The sequence below is a fragment of the Dermacentor albipictus genome, chromosome 6, assembly GCF_038994185.2.
Source record: "Dermacentor albipictus isolate Rhodes 1998 colony chromosome 6, USDA_Dalb.pri_finalv2, whole genome shotgun sequence".
Lineage (NCBI taxonomy): Eukaryota > Metazoa > Arthropoda > Arachnida > Ixodida > Ixodidae > Dermacentor > Dermacentor albipictus.
This window is the reverse complement of record NC_091826.1, coordinates 83,684,485-83,706,315: the sequence shown is the minus strand read 5'-3', so window position 1 is coordinate 83,706,315 and position 21,831 is coordinate 83,684,485. Positions and strand designations below refer to the sequence as shown.

The window sequence follows — 21,831 nt, the reverse complement described above, 5'->3', positions numbered from 1 at the left end:
TTAGAGTGTGCCCTATATTGCATGCATTTGATACAGTTGATGCCTCTTACAATAGCTCCCTCAAAGCATAAAAAAAATTGTAAAATCAGTCCTTGGCTCTCTTAGAAATCAGTACACTCATTCTATAATGATTAAAGTTAGCTAGGTGCGACCACGCACCGTGAAAATTCAGGCCGGGACGATAGGCACGTGGGCGCACTTCGATGTAGCGTCTCCACGCGTCTTTCATTTTTTCTCTTTTGTAGCTTTGTAAAGATACCCTCGCTGTAGAGTTGTTGGTTTTGATATTGTATAAGCGTAATATATAAGTAGAGCTGCAACCTATTTTTATTTTTATTACTGCTCCTGTCAAATTATTCTAACACAACGAATAACAACATAACTTTATTTCAACAAGTAAACATCGACTGTTTCCTTGATGGCTCAGAATATAATTTCTTAGCAAGTTGCTGGAATTGGTGTTATCCATGTCCAATACGTGAATGTTCTCCAACCGGATATGCGCAGCACGATACATCTGCACCGAAAGGTGCCAGTGAGTAACACGGAATCAGACAATCAGGGATGAGCAGCGAACGGCACATGATAAAGTAGGAAACTTTACATCGGAGAGCGCAGATTTGTAATCGGCATTCTGTGTAAAAAAATAGGCTTCAATAGATATGCCACATCATGTCTGAATGGTCTTCTTTTGATACAGAATGATGGCCCTACTTGCCGCAGTAGTAGCAGCAGACCACCATGGCTTTCATGGATATATTCATCCGCTGCGAGAAATAGGTCGCAACATAGCTGCATTAATTTATACAGCGTAGTTCAGATTGGAAGGGAAGCATAAAAATGCGAGTTCTTGAAAAGATACGTTGGATTTGATTATTATTTATAGTGACAGTTTTGCTATGATAATATTCTTTAGGATATTTCAGCACTTTACACTCTTACTGCCCAAAACAAAATAAAAAGACGCGCGTGAATTTTGTTCGGTGGAGCTTCCTAACAGTAGAATAATTCTTGACGAGCGGATGATAAAAAATGTATTTTCCTTGCAGGCCTGATTGTGACGAATGGGTCTGTCTGGAAGGAGCAGGGCCGCTTTTCCATGGGGATATTCAGGAAGGTAGGCCGTTGCACCTGTACCATGGAGACGCGCGTACCGGTAAGGCTGAATACGCCGTCTCTTGTGTTCTGTGTTGAGATATGGCATCGTTGTTAGGTGCCGCAACGTTCGTTACGCATTCATAGAAACTTTGCCTTTACAGTTGTTTTTCACTAGTGGAGTTTACTCCTGTTGCATGCCGTTGAACGAAGAATCCATCTATGCACGACACTCTGATAGAAATGCTAAGAGCTAATTTTTCAATAAGGCTTCGCGACGAACGAGCTCGCGCGCTCTTTTTATTATATTGTGGCCTAAAAGCAATGTAGGAATATTGCGCTCTCTTATCCAAAATATTCATGGAAAAATGAGTATCCTCAAGCCCGTAAACACGACAAATTGGAGAAATAAGAATTCTTCTGTCGAAAGCTATAAAGCACGAAAACATAGAGGGAGTTCAATGGCACGTACGGATACAAATTGAGCTATATAGAAAACGTCTACCTTTCCGACACACATTTCAAGAAAATAAAACTTCACAGCTGGAAACAATCTATGTATGTATGTATGTATGTATGTATGTATGTATGTATGTATGTATGTATGTATGTATGTATGTATGTATGTATGTATGTATGCATGCATGCATGCATGTATGTATGCATGTGTGTATGCATGTATGTATGTATGTATGTATGTATGTATGTATGTATGTATGTATGTATGTATGTATGTATGTATGTATGTATGTATGTATGTATGTATTTCTACGTCAAGTGACTGGCACCAACACCACCATGTATATTTCTGGAGGTACTGAAACGAACTTCCCACGCCCCTCCGTGGCCCCCACGACACCCACTCGGGCGCCGGCGCGCGGTAATAGCTTTCGGCGTGGCCGGTCTGTGGATTGTAGAAACGCTGGAGAAGAGGTTTCTTTGAGTTATCGCGTAAAAGACGTATCTTTTCGCGGATAGTCGAATTACAATCCGAGAGCCATCATTACGTTGTGTGTCAGTCGTAGTTTACGATTTTTCCACGTATTTTAGCTTGAGAAATTCAATCAGTTCAGTAAATTCCTTGCGTCATATGAAGGGCCTGGGTATGCGTGGTTCGGAAATCTTTTTGCCGAAACCACGTCTGACGCCGACACCGGATTTTCGACAACACGGGCTCCTTAACGCTATCGCGTTAATAACTGCATGCTCGCGGAGTTTATTTATGAATAGGGAAATGTGCGAAGTATTAGGGGTGGTTACCAGAAAAAATATTTTTAGTTGATTTCTTAATTAGGTGTTACTTGAACATAGCTAAAGCCTCGTTTTCGGCCCCTCTACAGGTGTTCTATGAAATGCTTTAAATGTGTCTCTGTTTCCCAGGGAGAACCTAGAGTGCTAAAGATTTCACAGCCTGATGCAATGCGGACCACCCTACGAGCTAAAAGTTTGCCTCATTAGCTCAAGCAAGCTAGGTGAATATTTGTCAGCGCCCCGTTCCAAAGCGATTGCCAATAAATCATCATGATCATCATGCAGAGAGGTGAACATGTGTAAAATAAATGTGTCCAGAGCTATAAATTATGTATTAGGAAGTGCTTGGTTCGGTTTTATGAACAACTCAAGATATTGCCCACTGCGCATCGCCTGACTACATGTGCTACCTAGAACAAATGTAGCAAAAATGCAGGCGATGCTGAGCGGTGTTTTTGTTAGCAGGAAAACGAATATGCCATCAATACAGCTCTTGCAAAAACATCATTCGCCAAATGCTCGAAAGGGTTATGTGGCCAACTTACGCTACGTTTCCTACTAACCGAGAGATTCCTATGTAATACTTAGTTTGTATTTGTTGAAAATGAGGGGCTTTTTACGGCTTATGCGTACGTAAAATTAAAAGTGTTTGATTAATTGTGGCTTGTGCCATAAAGGATGTATTCAATTGTTCCAGATTCTATATATGACGGAAACTTGCAAGCGCTGCAAAATTTAGCCTGCGGCCCTCGTACAACTATAACCAGCACCAAAATCAGTCTTAGCAAAAATGACAAGACCACAACGACTAATTAGTACGCGCAGATAAGTGCAAGAGCATAACATAAGGAGTTTGAAAAGAACTTCATATGCACGTGTCGGAAAGTGTCATTTATGTAATGTGGAATGTATCGCGAAATGTTAACGTTTCTGGCCTAATTAAAAACACTACAAATAATTCTTAAACAATAAAAAATAAAAATTGAATTGTGTCGTTCTACGTGCCAAAACCATGGTCTGATTATGAGGCATACCGAAGTAGAGGACACCGAAAATCTGGACCACCTGTGGTTATTTAATGTGCGTGCACCTTAACCTAAATACACGGCCCTCTTGCATGTCACCCCACCGAATGTGGCCGCCGTGGCCCTGATTCGACCACAAGACCTCGTGCTTAGTAGCCCAATGCCGTGGCCACTAAGCAGCCACAGCGGGTCATTCGTTGACCCTGCTGTTTTTCGGTGTTTCCATGCTTTCTGCAATGTTTTCCCCACGAGCTCGGTTCAGAGTTGGTGAAGTAATTGCGGCGTTTGCAATAAATTTTGTATGCAAGTGCTGAGGAGCCTTATTAGTTTCTTCACGACCGCACATATTTTAGCCTGTTTTTCTGGCAGAACTACAAATGCCACGAAGATCACATTCAGCGAGAATGGGGAAAATGTTATGTGCCGAATTCCTGCACGGAAACAAATGAGTCTTCGTTTAAGACTGTGTTTAAAAACGCCTTATGCGCGTGTTTGAAAATTTATTATGACCGTTACCTACTCCACTTTACAACGTGCCGAAATAACTGCGTTACACTAAGTCTTCGTTTGGTGGACATGAGAATCGTGGCAACTGCAGGAAGTTGAACATAACTTGAAGCGACCAACCATAACTGTTGCTGACTTCACTAAAAGTGTTAAAAATTATTACTTCCCCCTCCTTTTTTTCACCCTCCTTCACCTTCCTATGACACAGGTTCCCCTGTGTCATAGGTGAACTGAAAAGGCTACATTGTGTATATTTGTTTTGAATAAGCACAGGTTACGGTAATGTGTAGATGTAGTTTAAAGTCTGCAGACAAATTACAGTCTTAGCCGCAAATCACGTATGAAAGTTGTACTGAGTGTTACAGCCCTGTGTTACGAACAACGCAGAATTTACACTTCTGCGCTCGGAGAACTCTAAATGATACCGCACTGGCATCTATTGTAATTTGGGAAAAAATTGTGTCTCGAGAACATTGGAAATTGAATGTTCTCGCTACGTAAAATATGTTTAGGTGAAATACTGGCGTTGTAACAATTACTTACCGAGCGTTAAAAATTGCTATAGGCGGGCAAGGTTTCCTATGGGCCAGTCATCTACGGGTAACGTTTTAATGTATATCCTATGATTAAAGGCAAATGAAATTTCTATTAAAACTTCTCGAACAGAGCAGCTTCACTGCTAATTGGGTTGTGATTCTGCAAGGTCGCAAAAGTCCACTGTCACTCTTTATGTCACTTATCAACAAGAAATCATAATAAGTTCCTGAAGTTCTCCAGTCGTAATATTATTGACGAAATATATTCAGTATTTCAGCGTGCCATATTTATTGACCGTTATGTTCCACTATTGATTTACCACCGAAACATATTTAGGTATTAATTTCGTCTACATAAAATGATCTCTAAATTAATATAGATAAACGGCCCATATTTTGGTGAAAATATATCAGTAATGCAAGTGGTGGATGAGTCAGGAAAAAACAATCAATAAAATGTAAGGGCGGTGAACTGTTCCCCTAGAATCGTAGGGAAAAATTATCTTTCTGGGCAACATTTCGGAAGACTTTTCACAATGCTAGAAGCCAAGAAACAAAAGATAAAATTATAGAGGGAATGAAGGAGATACGAGAGACTGTAGTAATCTAAACAAAATGAATAAAATGCTAGGTTTGTTATATTTACTTAAAGAGTGGGAATCGATTGGATGCTTAAAGACTGAAGGAATAATTAAAAACGTGGTTTTGTCTCTTGCAAGCGAGCCCTGTGCACTTTCAAAGGAGCCATGTGGGTTTTGAAAGAAAAAGTTTTCAATAATTTATTTTCGTATTGCTCAGAGTCTGTCCTTTCTTTTTTCTCGCCGTTTTTCCCGAGAAGATTGGGTTTTGTCAGTTTGTCGACTACCCGAATTGTAGAGATTTGTCGAAAATTTTGTTGGTACTTGGCGACAGACAACGCTTGTTGCCAAGATATATTTAATGACAATCCGTATTATCATATCACCCTCGTCTGAAAACTATGGGGCTTCATTGACGCCTATCTCCTCAGCAAATCGAGAACAATGTGATGAGGCAAGTGCCCTCATTTGCTGATTACATTGTGTGCAGATGAGAACGTCCTTAGCATTCAATGTCATATTGATTTTGCTACTTTGTAATATATTCACAGAATCATGTCTCTATGAACTACGGGTTAACGTCGAGCACGCAAACATCCGTTTGCACGGCCTCAGCAGAATTAGAAGTCACAGTAGCATTAAATGCGGCTGTGTCTCTTCAGGTGACACTTCTGTATTAGACCCTATAGTGCGCAGTCAAGGAAATATGTAGATTGTCAATGTGACAAAACTCTATCCATGCGTTCCGAATGGAATGCTCATATTAGATGGCTTGCGCTATCCACGAGGGCAGCGTCATGCTCTTGATTTATTAACCATAATCAATGAATTAAATGCCTTTCCGAACTGTATTTGTCGATCGTACTGTGTCGTTTAATGACTGCGGTCGCGATAAGAAGTTGCATTTTGATATCAAATGTTTAAGTTAGTTTTGTCCCTTTTTTTCAGCGCTGTATTTTTGCCTTTTCTCGCAGATTATCTTGTAAGTGAACGCATTTTCATTGACAAATTTCTCTGATGATCGATAAAGACATCTTCCAGCTTTTTCTGCTACTTCACATTTTTTTTCTTTCACTCGGCGTACGAGAGTATCACAGAATGAGGTTAATTTCACCAACTCGTGCCAAAAAAGCAGGAGTAACTGTTGTGTTACTTTGGCTCGCATAAGTGTTGATTCTTCTTCCTCATCACTTCAGTAATTTGCGTTTTCTGGCTCCAATTACCCTCAACACTTTGAATAATCAAGCTCAGTTGTTAGCTCGCCAGTTGCAAGCCCTCCTGGGGTCTACCCATTTCACCAAATAAAATTCTAGCATACTCTAAGGGGCTTGCATGCTGCTACTGCAGTTTCGCAGCCGTAAGAAATGCTAATGAAAGACGCTTAGTAGATTTTTTTTTTCAAGACAGCAACTCGAGGTTTCGCATCTCCTATGCGACATTGACTCCTTCACTTGCAAAGCAGTGGTCCCGATTGCCATGCTGACTGCGAGCACCACGAACATGATGGCGTCACTCCTATTTTGCGCCGGTCCTGTCGTTTGTGTTCTTCTTTAGTCCTGGTCTTTCGCGCCTTGCCTTTACTCATTCAAGCATCAACCAACTAGCCCACGCAAGAATTTTACCTGTTTTGCGAGCAGTTTTGCGAAGGGTTTCGGGTCGCATGACACTTAACGAGATCATTGAGATTTTCGGTCTTTTACCGCCGTTGTACGCTCAAATTACTGCAATTAGGTTCTTGCCCTGACTGCGTAAACTGACATGTTTCCTTGGCCTAGGAATCTCGGGAAAGTCGAAGGAAGTTATTGGCCGTCGAGGTCGCTTCTTGGTGTCAAATAATGCGCTTGTATTCATTTGGACAATAATATGCCTGCTACTGAAATTAACAAAGAAGTTGGACTCTGATGTGCCCAGTCAAGGACTGGGCTAATTCGCTTGTACAGTTGCAGTCTTGAAAATGAATATTAGTGAAAGAGCAAGCGCATTACTTCCACAAACAACTTGACCAATCATAATCTGCCTGTGGTACCTGCGAAAAACAAAACGTGCTGATTGGGTAGTTTTCAAGACTGATGGGTGCGTTCTAGTCATGTGTTTTATTTCTCCTTTTTTTCTCCTCCGTGTTGCATTCTTCATGCGTCACTTCTTCGAGCATTTACGAGGTCCGCCAATGTCCTGAATTCTAATTGTTGTGAATACTGTAAAAAAGAAGGGATTTAATGGTTTCAGTAATTTTGCGTTGTCATCTTAACAACGTGACTTGTAAAATGTCTCGCACCATGTAAAAGGTCGTTTGGATTCCGCAAAGATTATCAAAAAGGGATGACCATCAATCTTCTACAGATAGAGGCAACGAAATTATGGATGAATTCCTGGGTACCTTGACTAATCGTGAGAACTCGCGATTTTGCTATTAGTTGAGAAAAATAGTTTTGGAGAATCACTGAAATTGTGTAGACTATAAACATAAACGAAATGGGGTTTGTTTGCCTGAAGAAGTGATTACCAAAAACGTTCACCTAATAGTATAAACTCTGTCCATGAAGCTTAGGTAAGGATCTATATTTACATTATAAAAAAGCAAACTGTGTGTCTTTTCGACTCTTAACTTTAAATATAACAAAGGATAATTTCGTAAGTCACTAAGAATATAAACCCGCTGGACCGATGTGATATAGAAGGTGACAGTTGAGCTGGCTCTAAAGAAATTCCTAAGAGAAATATTCCACCAATGCAAAGTATACAGGAATATTTCAGCGGTTGTCGGTATCCACAAACCGCTTAGCTCACAGAAAAACTTGAAAATGATAGAACAGCGTAGCCCAGTTTGTCTGAAGACCAGCGTCAAAACATTACATTAAGGTTTCTTGCATAGCGCATACAGCACTACAGGCGACTTCAACAGTGAGCTGCATATTAAGCCGGCAAGCTCATTCTCAAGAAGACCGAATAATGAGTTGAAAATCGGCGAGATTCAGGCGAAAGGCGACTCCGTTCAGCATTTTGTGTACAGTAAGTCAGAGTTTGGAACGCTCTGTCGCCCAATATTGTTCTGAATATTTCTAAAGATGATTTCTTTTTTGCTCTAGTAAAGTGTATTTCTTTTGGTTTTGCTTCATGAATCATACCCTCTTTCTGCTGTAATACCTGCAATAACAAGGTCGGTACGAAATGAATAAATAGAACGCATGATGCCAACAATATAAAAGTCACAAAACCAGGTGTTGTTACCGCCGGCCTCACCGGCATTGCATTGCTTCGCTGTCAGAATTGACTAAAAAGTTCGCCCTAGCCAGCAATCTAACCTTATAGTAAGAGGAAACTCGCCCCCCCCCCTGCCAAGAAAAGAACACAACAAAGTTCATCTGTGTCTTCACAAAGAAATATATATTTGCTCAAGATGCACCTCGTTTCATATGTCTATGGTAATATGTATGGAACTGAGTAAAAAACTGCGCGCATAACCACTACACCGCAAACCTGAAATCCCAGAATTCAGACCTTTTTACCTAGCGTAAAAACGTAGGAGAAAAATGAGAATCACGTAGGGCAAGACGCGCGGAATCTACCTCGCCATAAGCAGCTACCTTGAAACACACTATGTAATGCGTGCCAAATTGGAAGCGCCGACAGTAGTCAGCCAGTGAGATTAGTGAGACGTTCGAGGCAATCGCAAACAAAAGACATTAGCGCACCAGACTAGAAGTTTAGAATTCCGAGTAGTTTGTGCACTGCATTACATATGAGCTTGAGCTTTAAGAGCTGTTTTTGCACACACAGCTTAACGGTCTAAGGTATGTTCAAGCGCAGCGTAGAAACGCGACGCCGGAGCTGTAAGATTGCTCGGTAAAGTGCGAGGCAGCTTACCCAAGTATTCATAGTACAATCACACCTTGCTTGTATTATGACATGTAGACATGGTTGTCGTGACGAGACTATGCACTGCATGAACAATTAGCACCTCGCCTGCGTTTGAACAATGGCCGATGCCGCCTTTAGTTAGGCAAATCTGCAAGGCAGAGAAGCGAACTTGCGAAACCCGGAAAGGGTCTATTGCAAATAACTCGCTGCGTTCGGGTCTGTCTGCGCAGATGTCACCCGTTGTCGGTGGCCAAGTGTCACTACATGCCACAGCATTTCAGCTGTGCCCCACGCTTGCGGTAAGATGCGACGGAAACGTTCGGCAAATATACAGGCAGAGTTCTCATAGGGAACGCGGCGACACTCTTTGTTGGTGGTTGCGGAACGATGCGAACGTCCCTAGAGTGGCTGTTGCTCACGTGCATCGCTAAAACCGCACATGCAGACTCGGGTGCGTGACGAAATCGAAGACGTGCTCGAGACAAATGGCCGCACATTACCACTAACTCGAGTGATCGCACGAGGATGCCCTACACTCTGGCGATAAGGTGGGAGACGATGCGTTGCAAACCTGTGAACCCCCTCAATCTCATGCGCTGGTGAACTTTGCAGTCCCTGAGATATCCTTATATAGGTATAGGTAAATATATACGAAACATTCTGCACGTTTCGCTGTCTCTGTATTTCTACCAGCATCCGACATGCACTGCGTTTTACTCTATATTAAAAAAAAAACATGTCTCTAAGCATACCTCACCAGCCTTTGCTGATTGTGGCTGCGGGTTGTGCTGCTCTCTTGGTGAATAGCTCATACAAAGAAAAGAGCATTAATCCGGTAGTGGGTTCCACCATAAGATGACAATAAGACGCTTCTACGGGTGCAATTTTATTTATAGCCTTTAAGTATCAGCTTCACGACATCAGTTTGCATAACCAAATTTCAACATTTCTCTTAGACCTGCATTCATTATTATTTTTTTCCTCTGCACGTCTTTTAGAAAAGCTGAGTGGATGTTACTGGTATTTCTATTCTCAGCGTTGGTCATAAATTCAAACTCCATGTTTCTGAGCACGTTGCTACGAAGAAAAGGTCAATTTTTTCTGTAATCTTCGAAACAACAACGTGAGGTGCACTCTTAGCGCAGAGATGGTCACAGGCGTGAACAATATGTATTCTGTAACGACTGCTTTTGATTCGTTATTATGCCTTCATGCCTCGAGTTGAGTGCCCCCTACTACCTATAATGGCAGGACAAAGAGTGTTTCAAATAGACGCTGTGAAATTGGGACCAATCGAGCTAATACCGTTATAAAACCAGCGACTTAGATGATGTGACGCAATTTTTTTTTTGCGTGAAAACTACATTGTATAGTACAAGTGAAAAAAACTTACTTTTCACACATAAAAGTTTAATTATACTTACGACTGACTAATTCCAGGCACTGCAATTTACTTACCTCTACATCTTAAATGTTGTATATGTTAATTACTGTTCGAATCAGCCGCACGCGGTCACAGGGTTTACCTTCCAAAACAGGCACTCGTACGCAAACGGCTGCTTTCAATGTATCACAGCGCTTTCCACACCTGGTTGCAGGAATATGAGCTGTAGCCGCGGTAGTATGTACAGCTAAACTCACAAGAAAAGCAAAACAATAAACGCAGCAATAAAACACAAAAAATGAAGGTTTATGCCTGTTGCAGTAGCAATCCGTCAGCTCATTTGACTTTTCAAGCTTATATTTCCGATGCGTAGTTTCGTCAGCCTAGTGCGCTGTCGAATCAATCTTGATGAAGCGTGAAGCAGTCGTTTCCCTTGCTTTGAATCCCACCCTACTTGTTCGTATATAGCGATTTTGCCACGTTGCGGCTCTCATGTCCTTAAGTTGTTTTTTCATCCATTTTCATTTCCATTAATTTATCGTTTGTTTATTTCATTTGTTAAGCAGAACTAATTTCCCCTATGTTGTCCCTGATGTGAGTGTTTGTTGGCTTCTTATGATATGACTAATAAAGGTAGGGCCCCTCGGTTAATCGCCTTTCTTCCCGTTTCTCACATAACGAGGGTCTCGAATCCGGCAACATTGATGCCTTCAGGTAGCATGTGTGGGTTTATTGACTGGTTGCCTTCACCCAAAAAGATGGTGTTCTCTTGACGCCTGCGGCAGAAAGGATGTCTAACATCGGGCGTCAAAATGTGTGAGTGGTGGCGCTGGCTAACAGTCCCAGAATTCTACTAGGAGACATAATTACCCAAGATAGTCGATGGGGAAACGGCGCCGCGGCAGCTCAATTGGTAGAGCATCACACGCGAATATCGCAGATTGTGGGATCTTTCCCCACCTGCGGGAAGTCCTTTTTTCATGCGCTTTCAGTTCCATTAATTTATGGTGTCGTTATTTTCAATTATTAAGCACAAGTATTTTCCCATATATATATATATATATATATATATATATATATATATATATATATATATATATATATATATATATATATATATATATATATATATATATATATATATTATGGTATTATGCAGCGCAAGCATAATGCGGAGGTTGGGGGTTTGGTTCACACCGGGGACAAGTTGTCATGCCGTCCACTGCCCTTTCCCTTTTCTTTATTATTTTTTTATATTTCAATTTTAACCATACCTGGTTTTCCTGATGCCTTCCTTGGCCCTTGGCTTCACTGACACCTGGCTTTATATCGTCGCGCATAAATATATACGTATATATATATATATATATATATATATATATATATATATATATATATATATATATATATATATATATATATATATATATATATATATATATATTGAAGGCCCCTCGCCTTCGCTCAGGGGGTCCGCGAGCCGCGACCAGCACGACAAAGGACCAAAGGCGCAAGGAACAAAAACCACTTTAATTTACGATAGAATGTAACACTCAAAATTACCGCAGCTTTGCGGCCAATAGCGCAAAACAACAAGGCAAGGAAATAGGCAGCAAAGAAGCAAAGCAGCAAAGAGCAGCAAAAGCAAAGAGGCAAGCAGCAAAAGAGCCAGGCAACAAAATATGCAAGCGAAAGGGAGCGACGAAAGAACGGCCGCTACAAACCGTCAACCAACACAATCTTTCGGGCGATAACAGAATGCATAAAGCGCAGAAAGCAAGCAAGCACCGAACCAGGGGCGCAGATAGTGCCAAAAGCGAACAACAAGAACAACAACACTCTTTCATGCAGACACAATGCAAAGACGCTTTTCCCCCTGCTCTGCAGTATGCTCGGTAAAAGAAACCTAGACGGGCCACGACCCACCAGCGCCTCCCCAGGCCCGCGCCCCGCAAAAAGCCTTGAGTGCCGTCTCCGCTGCCTTCTTATCGGGCAGCCGCCTTCCCGGCAGTCCCCGCGCGAGTTCTTACGATACGCGATCGGTGCGCATGCTCCATGCGACGAGTGCCGTTGTGGCGCGCGTTTCAAACACTTCCCCCGTGCGCACTGCAGAGAGGGCCCAAGGGCCCGACAATATATATATATATATATATAAATATATATATATATATCATGCTAGGTACCTACGCGCTTTAATTTCGGGCCCTATAATGTAAAACTATTCTAATGTGTTTTTGTTCCAATCTCCTGACGTCAAACTTGGGGAAATGCCGACGCAAGCATGGGGCCTTGACCCGCACGGTTGTCTGAACAGACCAATGAAACGCTCTCCTAGTTTATAGGTGGTCAATTTTGTTGCTTTAAAAACGAATAAAAGCGCCTAGGCTGAGCGGCATGTCTTATCTAATTGGCTTACAATAGGCGAGGAGTACGCTCAAGGGTAGAGGCATTCGATGGGGCAGATTCAGTGCATTGAAAATTTATAAGCGCAAGAACAGCGTGGTACCGGCGTATGCGATTGATCCACTTCCCTTACATAGCTTGCGGTGGCCGGTTGAAAACCGCGGTGGCATGCGACGGATGGTTAAGAACGATGATAAAGCGGATCCTCAGCAAAGAAGAGTTGGTAGAGCGAGGTCGTAAACGTGCCGAAAGTGCTGGATAACTTTACACTCCCACGCAGAAAGTTTTATTGTACTGTATGCTCTCCGTCAGATGCGAGCAGCCAGTGCTTGAGCGATCGGCGGCAGCCATCTTTTATTCCTTTCGGAACGGGGCAGCCTGGGACTATTAAGAAAAAAATTCACTTTTGCTCGGCATGTTAATCTATCTTTTACGCGTACACGTAGCCTTGATGCGGTGAGCTTTCGCGTTTTGTGAGGTGGCGTGACAGGCAGGTGAAGTGCGTTCAGCCCGAAAACTTTTGACCAATAGCCGGGGGCTAATGGTGAAAAGGCGTCTCATCAGAAATAACTATTTATCCTTTGCCCGGTACAATCATGCATAATCAGTGCGCACGCGTGATATCAGATAGGGAGCTACGCACTCTTCGTGACGTCGCGTGAAAGCCAGACGAAGTGGATGTTGTTTCATTAAAAGTCTTTGAACAATCGCGGAGAGCCGATTCCAGAATTGGAATAGAAAATTTTTGAATAGCATTACTTTACAGCGCTCTTGTTTTTGTTGTTGCGCAGTTTTTTTCCTCCCCACTACAATGAAGCCACTCAGGCTGGGAATAGAATTCGCCACTTGGTGCTCAGCAACGCAAAACCCTTAAAATAAGATACAGAATTTTACATGCCAACACCACGATCTGATTATAAAGCACGCCGTAGTGGGGGACTCCGCTAATTTTGACCACCTGCGGTTCTTTAACGGGCACCTAAATCTAAATCCACGGGTGTTTTCTCATTTCGCGCCCATCCAAATGCGGCCGCCACGGCCATAATGCAAAGCCCTAGGCGTTTAATTGGGCTGGTGGAGGGTTACCGCTGCAATGAAATACATTTGATTATGCGGTGCTATTATGGAAATGAAGTTGATAACAGTGTGTCTAACGACGGGATAACAACGACCATCGTACTAATTAATCATACAATCATATTGCTGCAGCTGCCAGTGAAGTTGGGTGCAGGTGCGAAGCCGATGAGTTGCGATGCCACCAAAAGACACCTATTTCCGCTAATGCACGGTAAACAGGCATTTTTTCCAGAAACTATGAAATAGTAAACTGATGCCTTAACGCGTTATACATGTATATGCCCTTAGATATTAGGGAAAGGTGAAGGACTAAAGTTTAAAAACGTGTAATGTTACGAGAAGAAAAGCTCGGTGCGCTTACATGCTGGAATGGCAGAAGCACAACTGTGAAGGAGCGTTCAACAAAGCTGAGACGCGGACAGAGTAATGAACCCGTTCATGCTAGCGAGCAATGCCCCCTAATATACTATCCACCGACTCATTTTAGCTATATATTTTGGCAGCAAGTGTGTGTTTTTGTCGCTGAATTTGCCAAGGAGAATCAGTGATATTTTTCTTTCAATTCATAAGCTGTCTAGGCCCTTCGGACGAAGTGGTTGCGGGAATGGCGGGATCGCTGGAGGCGGTGTGCGCCAGTATTGAGACACGTTTATCTGTGGAGCATAACTTCATGGAGTTTCAGTACTAAGTAGCAATTTATTCACGTGCATTGCGCCATAACAGTGGCATTATTTGCGCACAAGTCAATCACGTTTGCTAAAGAAATGAAAAGGATCCTAAGCGCATTAACACTGGCTGAATGTTCGGCATAAGTATCAACGATTCATAATCCAAATCGGAACTTAACTATTGAAGAGAATTAGCTCACTAACGAAGGCTTTTCTACTAACTTTGCCCTCGTATTTTTTACTAAGAAAATTAAACAGGCTATCCATAATGGTGACTATGTTGGGGCGTTATTTATCCATCTCGCCAAAGCCCTTGACACCATAGCTCCCTGCAGCATTTTCAATGAACTTAAACTCTATCCGTATCAGTGATCGCGCACTAAGCCTAGTCAAAAATTATTTATGCAACTGGCAGCAAGCTGTTCATACTAATCCAACGTTATCGGATTACTTATCCATTCAGAGAGGTTTACCCCAGGGGTCGATTCTCGGGCCACTTCTATTTCTTATCTATATTAATGACCTTCCTAACTCACGCTGAACCATTCCTATATGCAGACGGCACTGCTATACTTGCTACGTTCTGGCCTCTGGTTTTCTTACCGCTAGACTAAACACTACCCTAAATAACATACTTGAATGGCACTGGTGTAACTTCTTCAATATTAACCCGATGTTAAAATGTGGCTCGGGGAGCAGGCTTCATTTTGTGAGCCATAGGCGCCTCCGAGGGCAGCAAGAAAGGAACGGCAACAATCACTCCACACAAACATATATTCACACACACAAAATACAAGTAGAAAGGCGCAGGGCATGGCGCAAGCGAGGCCAAGCGTCCGTACAAAGCCTTAATAGCGACTTTCACAGCGCATTCACAGTTTGGCTGGTGCTGCGGCGCTCGATTAACGGAACGAGCGGAGACGGCCGGCGCGCTCTCGCCGAGTCTGGTTCGTCGGCTGGTTGACGGGCGCGGAAGCCGTGTCGTTAGGAGGTCGCCTCGTGCGGTAATCGGTCGAGCGTTGGCGCTCGAACGGGTCCCTCCGACAGCTGTTGGCTCCCCGAACGTTTACATCTGACTCAAGCCAACGCTCGAGCTCTCTATGCTTCTCAGCTCTCTCAGCTTCTCAGCTCTCTATGTCTTGCCGATGTGGCCGCTTTGCCATTCGTATAGGCTACATGGGCCATGTGTTAGCTGCCGATTCACGGCGCGCTATGTTGTGGCTCTTGCTCCTTCGTAGTTTTTGTCTGGATTTTTTTTTTTACGCCATGAGTGCACTTGCAGCGAAGTGTAGTCCTTGCAGTGGCCAATGGAGTCGCAGCGGTGCAAGTGCTGTCATGTTTTCGACGCCACTTTGTCGTCTTCTAGGCGTCTCTTGGCACTTTACCACACGAGCCCTCATTTCAAGAAGGGCGCCAAACACCTTACGCGAAGACTCCACGTGATGATCTTTTGGATGCGCACAGATATCACTAAAACGTTCTTGAAACTAACACTTCCAAATGATGATTTATAAGATATCTCTGAATTGCCTTTAAAACATCACACAGGTGAACATAAGAGGTTCATAAGCTTAAGAGATTGCGGTAAAAGTGTTTATAAATAACCCAACACAGGCGTCTTCCTGAAAATTGTTCTGAAATAAAAAGGATAGTCAACATCCTTTTAACTACATGCGCAGCTTTTTTTTTCTGACAAAACAGCACACTTTTATAGCAGTGTTGTACTCAATTATTATCATTAGCTGTTACAGTTTCGGAGCAGATACTTTGAAACGTGTACAGTATAGCATCAACACATATTGTCTAGAACTGAAATTGTTTAGTATCCGGAAAATTGACACCTGATATCTTTTATGAGAGTACAGGAATAAAATAGAACAATATTTTTCAGACAACACAAAATAATTTTGGCGATGCAAGGGCTCCTCCCGGCAGCATAAACGTGCTTTCTCAAATTTAGCTCAAGCTTTACGACACAATGCGCCACGAAAACCACACGTCTCTTCTACTCGACGAATTTTTGGTGGGCATTCGCACGTCGTACGGGGCGACCCTGAATTGCCTGTCTCTGCAAGAAACGATGTCAGCTTTCACCTACCTGACAAGCATATCCCTTCGGAGAGCATTTATGTGAAAAACGCTGAGCCTAATTGATTTTTCAGATTTCGCCCATTTGTTGCTCTCTTTTAGGCTGTTTTCTTCACGCAAGTTGCTTTGCCGTAGGCGCCGAAATACAGTTTTTTTGTTTCCAGATTCCCACGCAGTTTTTGGCATCGTATGCGTGACCGCAATCGATTTCAGGTCAAGGTAACATTCGAAAACAATCGGCCATGCTGGTTTGACAGGCAACACTCGGGAGTCCTTGACGTCCTTTGAATCTTCAAGCCTTTCATCTGCTAAGAGGAAGCCATTGTGTAAACCTCAAAAGCGTTCACGGCCTTACTCTTCTTTCCGATACCTCCTATATCTGGCGGTGTGAAATTTACCTGCCTCTCTGCAGGTATCAGAGTCCTGAAATAAAATATTTTGGAGCTCTTTACCTCTTTGTTCAATATAGAAAATTCCCTGGAAGGCTGGTCTCGCTAATATTAAAAAACTTCGGTTCATGTAATCAGTAATACTGATGTTAGTGTGCCCCATAGCACCAGGAAAGCTATGGCCTGTAACCATATGAAGAGCGTTTTGTACTCTAAAGTCCAGATCAATTTGTTGCTCACAAGTATCAAAAACTTGATGAGGAGACACATCATATGCAAGCTGGTTGCGCTCTGAATCTGTCAATCTGTCTTGCAGGTCGGCAACAAGATCACTATCAACTTTATTACTGAGCTCAGCGAGACTAATACAGTGGTTGAACGGCAAAACGGTCAAATCCTGACAGTGATTAGAGCCTTTGTGAGCCTTCTGGTTGCGTTTCGTTGACGCGAAGTTCAGAATTAAAAACATCTGGCTCTAGTACGATCTGTCGTGTCTCACCCTCAACACTTGTGTTATTCAACGGCCGCTGTGTACGATCTTCTTCAAGGCCCAACTTTCGGTTCAAAGCCTCACTTTCTAACTCAAGCCTAAGGCTCTTGGCTTTACGTGCTTCTGCACACTCGTCACGTGCTCTCGTTGCTTTTTCCTCTGCTCATGGTTTAAGCTCCGCATCTTTCAAGCCAACGTTTTCACTGCCCAAACAAAAATGCCACCTTATACTTTTTTAGAACTATTTCCAAATTTTTATCGACATTATTAACATCCTATATAATTTTAAATCCTATTAACACATGTTACAAGAAATGTCGTAGGCTCCGCTTTTACTTTCGTTTGAATAAAGTTCGTTAAAATAAAGTTTTAAAAACGTTGGTGGGCTCTGTTCTTACTTTCGTTTGAAGAAAGCTGGTTTAAAGAAAGTTGGTTGCAGGTGATGTTCTCTTTCTTTAAAGAATATTATAACAATTGTATTTGATTCATTCATTTGCTCATGTACCATGGCAATAAAAAAAGAATAGCATGCAAATTTGGTAAAAGAATAATTAGTATGAAAAGCAGAGTGTCATAGGGATAAATTCTTCCTACAGTTTAAAAGAAAGCAAGGAGCGAGAATAATTCTTCTGCTGCGCATGCACATATAGTAAGCAGAAGCAACGGTAAAATATATGTGCCTGTTCCAGTGAAATTATCAATTTTTCAAAGTTTGCTCTTATACAAAAAAAAGTCACTTTTATACAGCGAGTTACTAGCGATAACGCATATTTCCTACAAAGTCTTACAAAGTACGAAACAGCTACGTTTCAAGCCTTGCCTGTGGCAAGAACATATCTATCGGAATTGAGCACACCTGCGAGCGATTAGGTAGAGAATGATCAGATAGGGACCGCACCGAGAAATTCAGGAATGTGACAAGCCGCTGCATCAAAATATCGGCCAAATAAAGAACGCCGAGCAAAAAAGACAAAGCCTGATACATTTCATGAGCGTAAAGTTTGAATAGCTTGGAACACACCTTTGGCCCCGCTTATGGAAAAGGCGGGCCCACGTGTTTAAATACCTTTGCCAAATAGTCCATAGTATTTATACTTGGTTTTATTGTTCTTGTGATGTCCGCAAAATTTCTAACATTGTTATGTATTGTGTATATATTATGTATTGGTTTGTGCAATATGCTAGAGCAATATTGCACAAACCCAATCATATATATTTGTATCTGTGGAATTGAATTGTATTTTATTTTTCTTTGTGTTTTCGGCTTTTGCTATTTTGTGCATATATTTTGTGTAACAGAATAAAATATTCTGATTCCGAAAACGAAGATATACAAATAATATCCGTCACTGGGCTCCCAGAAGCCCTGGAGAGCGCTCACCTGATTTGCGTCCGCATTTATAAGAACTTTCATAATAATGGCTTATTCAGGCTTGACACACTTTTCCATGTCTGTAACAGCGCAAACTCAGCATTTCCTCGATAACAAAGGTATTCCAAGGGGAAAGGAGGGAAAAAAAACGACCTGCTCCAAAAAATACCCTCTACCAGTTCTGCCTTGAAGGCTACTAGACTGTTAAAGGTAAGGCTACGTGTGACGATTCGCGCTTGCGTCTCGCTTTGAACACTTAATGTGTGAAAATGTTTATTTCACACAACATTTTCTTGTGGACAAGTTTTACTGGTTGGGCAAGGCTAAGTCGCTTAAGGAAACGTCACGCCAACCAGCGGGCAAAAGGCAAGTGTACATTGGAAAATGTTCGCAACGGTTTTCTTCCCGAAGTGTTATAAATTGAGGCGACTAAATCTCCCATTCCCGATTAAACACGGTTATTACAAAATATACAAAAACAGTGTTACACCTAATTAGAGATTAGGCCATCTAAGTACGTCCTGCTAGCGATTTGGGCTCGCTCTCACCGCCCAAGCCGCTTACCCTGCCTGGCTCAGTGTACCAAAGCAACGAAACAGATCAACGGGAATTAATTATAAGCACTGCCGCATTCTACCCAAGGCCTTTCGCATAATCGTGCGATGTTCCGGAGGTCAAGAGCCGCTTACCATCTCTCCGCTTTCGTTCAGTCTTTGAAGGAGCACAGGAGACGCGACATCATGGATGAACAAACTTTGATAGAGACGCACTACAGAAACGTGACTAAGACCGGGCAGATTTCCAAGAAAGGGTAACGCCAATAGTGCGAGATCCTCCGCCTGTGGTGCTGCTTGTACTACGCCTAGATCTCTCGAAGACTCCGCATTGCCCGCTTAGCTGGAATTGGTGCAACACCTACTTAGACCCCGCTCTCTCCGTGAACATAGTAAAGTGTTTGCTGAAATTTCGCAGCGCCGCGAAGAGACGTGATCTAAGTCTTAGTGGCGCAAAAGAGCTAGGGGTGCTCTGGTTAATCCGTCCAAAGGTGCAGGCGCGGAATTGAGTAAGCGAACTTACGAACAATGTTTGGCGTAAAGAAAAAGGCGCATTTACAATGCCCATGGTTGAAAAGACGAGAGCAGTAGGGTAAGAAAGGCGTGCATGTAATGGTAACACAGGTGGAAGGTACAGTACTTGTGCCAAAGGTAGGCGTATGTCCATTCACAAAACCTAAACAGCCGTTGCAGCTGCCTACGTAAGAAGACATTTCTAAAATAGGATGGTAGCAGTCTTACGAACATAATTATGTCGACCTGCGCCGCTAGAGCTGACGCGGGTGAGCGTTGAAACACGCTTTTGCGGGCGGTTGGCCAGAGGCCGCCACCGATAGCCGAGAATGGTGAGCGCTTATGGCTTTGTGACGGGCAGATTTGTCATTTCACAGCGCATTGTGCAGCTTTAGCGCTGGGTGGTCAGCTGGGCTAGTTTTGGCACCTGGAAAGTCTATTTTCCAGGTGCCCTCCGACGTTCTTGGAGGCAAACAGAAAATTAAATACATATTCCGTATTTGGTTCTATGCTTGGAACCAAAGAATAATTGCAGTAATATTACGGAATTGTGCGTAGGCCAAAAACATATTTGCTCCTATTTTCTGTTTTTAGCGTGCTTTCTTGTTTTTGGTCGTTTCATTCGCTGAGCCGACGTGCGTCGCTGTCGCACTTATCGCTTCGGTGGACATTCTGCTCGTCTGCTGCTGGCGCTCTCAGCACGCGTGGGCGCCTTTGCCTTCAACTGTGCGCTGTAAGATATTGCTTCTGTATCGGCCGGTGTTCAAGCGATGTAAAAAAAAACAGAAGAAAGAGCGCAACGCTTCCTGCGCGGATCTATGGTGGGCCAACGCGGGGGAGACAGCACGCCCACTTTTTCCTTTTTCCAAGAGAATGAAAGGTAAGCACGCCTTTTATGCATTCGTTATGTAGCGAATCACCACTAACCTTGTCGAAACGGCTATCATACGAAAGGAAGGACATTCGGTACGCGCTACAGTTGTCTGCGGTGTGTAAAATTGAAGCTACGTATCGTCCGCGGCTCCTTAATCGAGTGAGTGCTAGCTAACTCGATGACGGTACTTGCGTTTCGTCATATCTCGGTGACTGATGTTCGCTTCATAGAATAATAAAAAAAACTGATAATTTATCGTTGCTGAAGATGCTTGATTGCTAGCGGCAAGGACGAGGCGGTTTGTTTAGAGAAAATTACGGTTGGCTGTTCTTGGCTATATATTTCAAGTCGCCTAGCATTTGACAACGTGCTGAAAGCAATCGAAAAAGCCTCGCGTTGGAGCAAAAAACACCGCAAGTGCTGCATCCTTCGCGTTGGGTGCTACGGCGCAGGGCGCATTTCACATTACATAGCAAAATGCTGCATGCCACAAATAAAAAAGATTACGCCTGCTTGTTTGTTGTTCTTTATCGGGTATTCTTCTCCGATGTGCGATGCTCGTGGTTGTTAACTGAAAACTAGGCAGGCGAGGAGATATTGTGGACAACGAGTGAATTCATTGAACTTAGCTCGTGACGTAATTCGCCATTTAATGGGGAGGTATAACATCTTTCATAGCCGTGGCTTTAAAGCATAACTGTATTGGGGTCCCGCTGCGGTGGAAGGCGCTAACAAATATGCTCTGCTGCGACCTTTCTTTAATGTCTGATACGCTGTGTTCCTTTCTGCGCGTGATAGCCTCACTTTTCATACTCATCGTGATACTCCATTGGGTGGTAGCAAATAGATGTATAGTGTCCGTCTCTGACAACCGTCATGTTTGCAATTGATGTGTGTTGAGCACTTCTATCGCTTTTCAGAGCGCCGCTCTTAGGCGCCCCTTCCTGTGTTGAGCGTAGGCGTGCGTCGTCCTGCCTCGGCGTAACCGAGCGACCGCGGAGAGCAGCGAGCAATGATGGAAGGCGATAGCGAAGAGAGCACGAGGAGGAAAGTGGACGAGGAAGCTACAGTGAAAGCATGAGGTGGAAAGCGGAGGAGGAGAGTATGGCAAAAGGGTGAGGAGAAAAGCAAAAGACTGCGATAGCTAAGAGAGCGTGGGGAGTCAAGCA

At 43.0% G+C, this 21,831-nt stretch overlaps 1 protein-coding gene across 3 annotated transcripts in view; it reads left to right on the top strand.

Moving 5' to 3' along the window:
- Positions 1-1,131: 1,131 nt before the first annotated feature.
- LOC139061254 (glycine receptor subunit alpha-3-like) overlaps positions 1,132-21,831 on the top strand; it is a 293,459-nt gene continuing 272,759 nt past the window's right edge. For 2 of the 3 annotated variants that reach the window (XM_070540963.1, XM_070540964.1), the window contains exon 1: positions 20,151-20,668. In XM_070540963.1, coding sequence (XP_070397064.1) covers positions 20,607-20,668 — 62 coding nt within the window. In that variant the 5' untranslated portion in view covers positions 20,151-20,606. Of the gene's footprint in view, positions 1,157-20,150; positions 20,669-21,831 lie in introns of those variants that run through there. The other variant, XM_070540968.1, reaches the window with a different exon arrangement.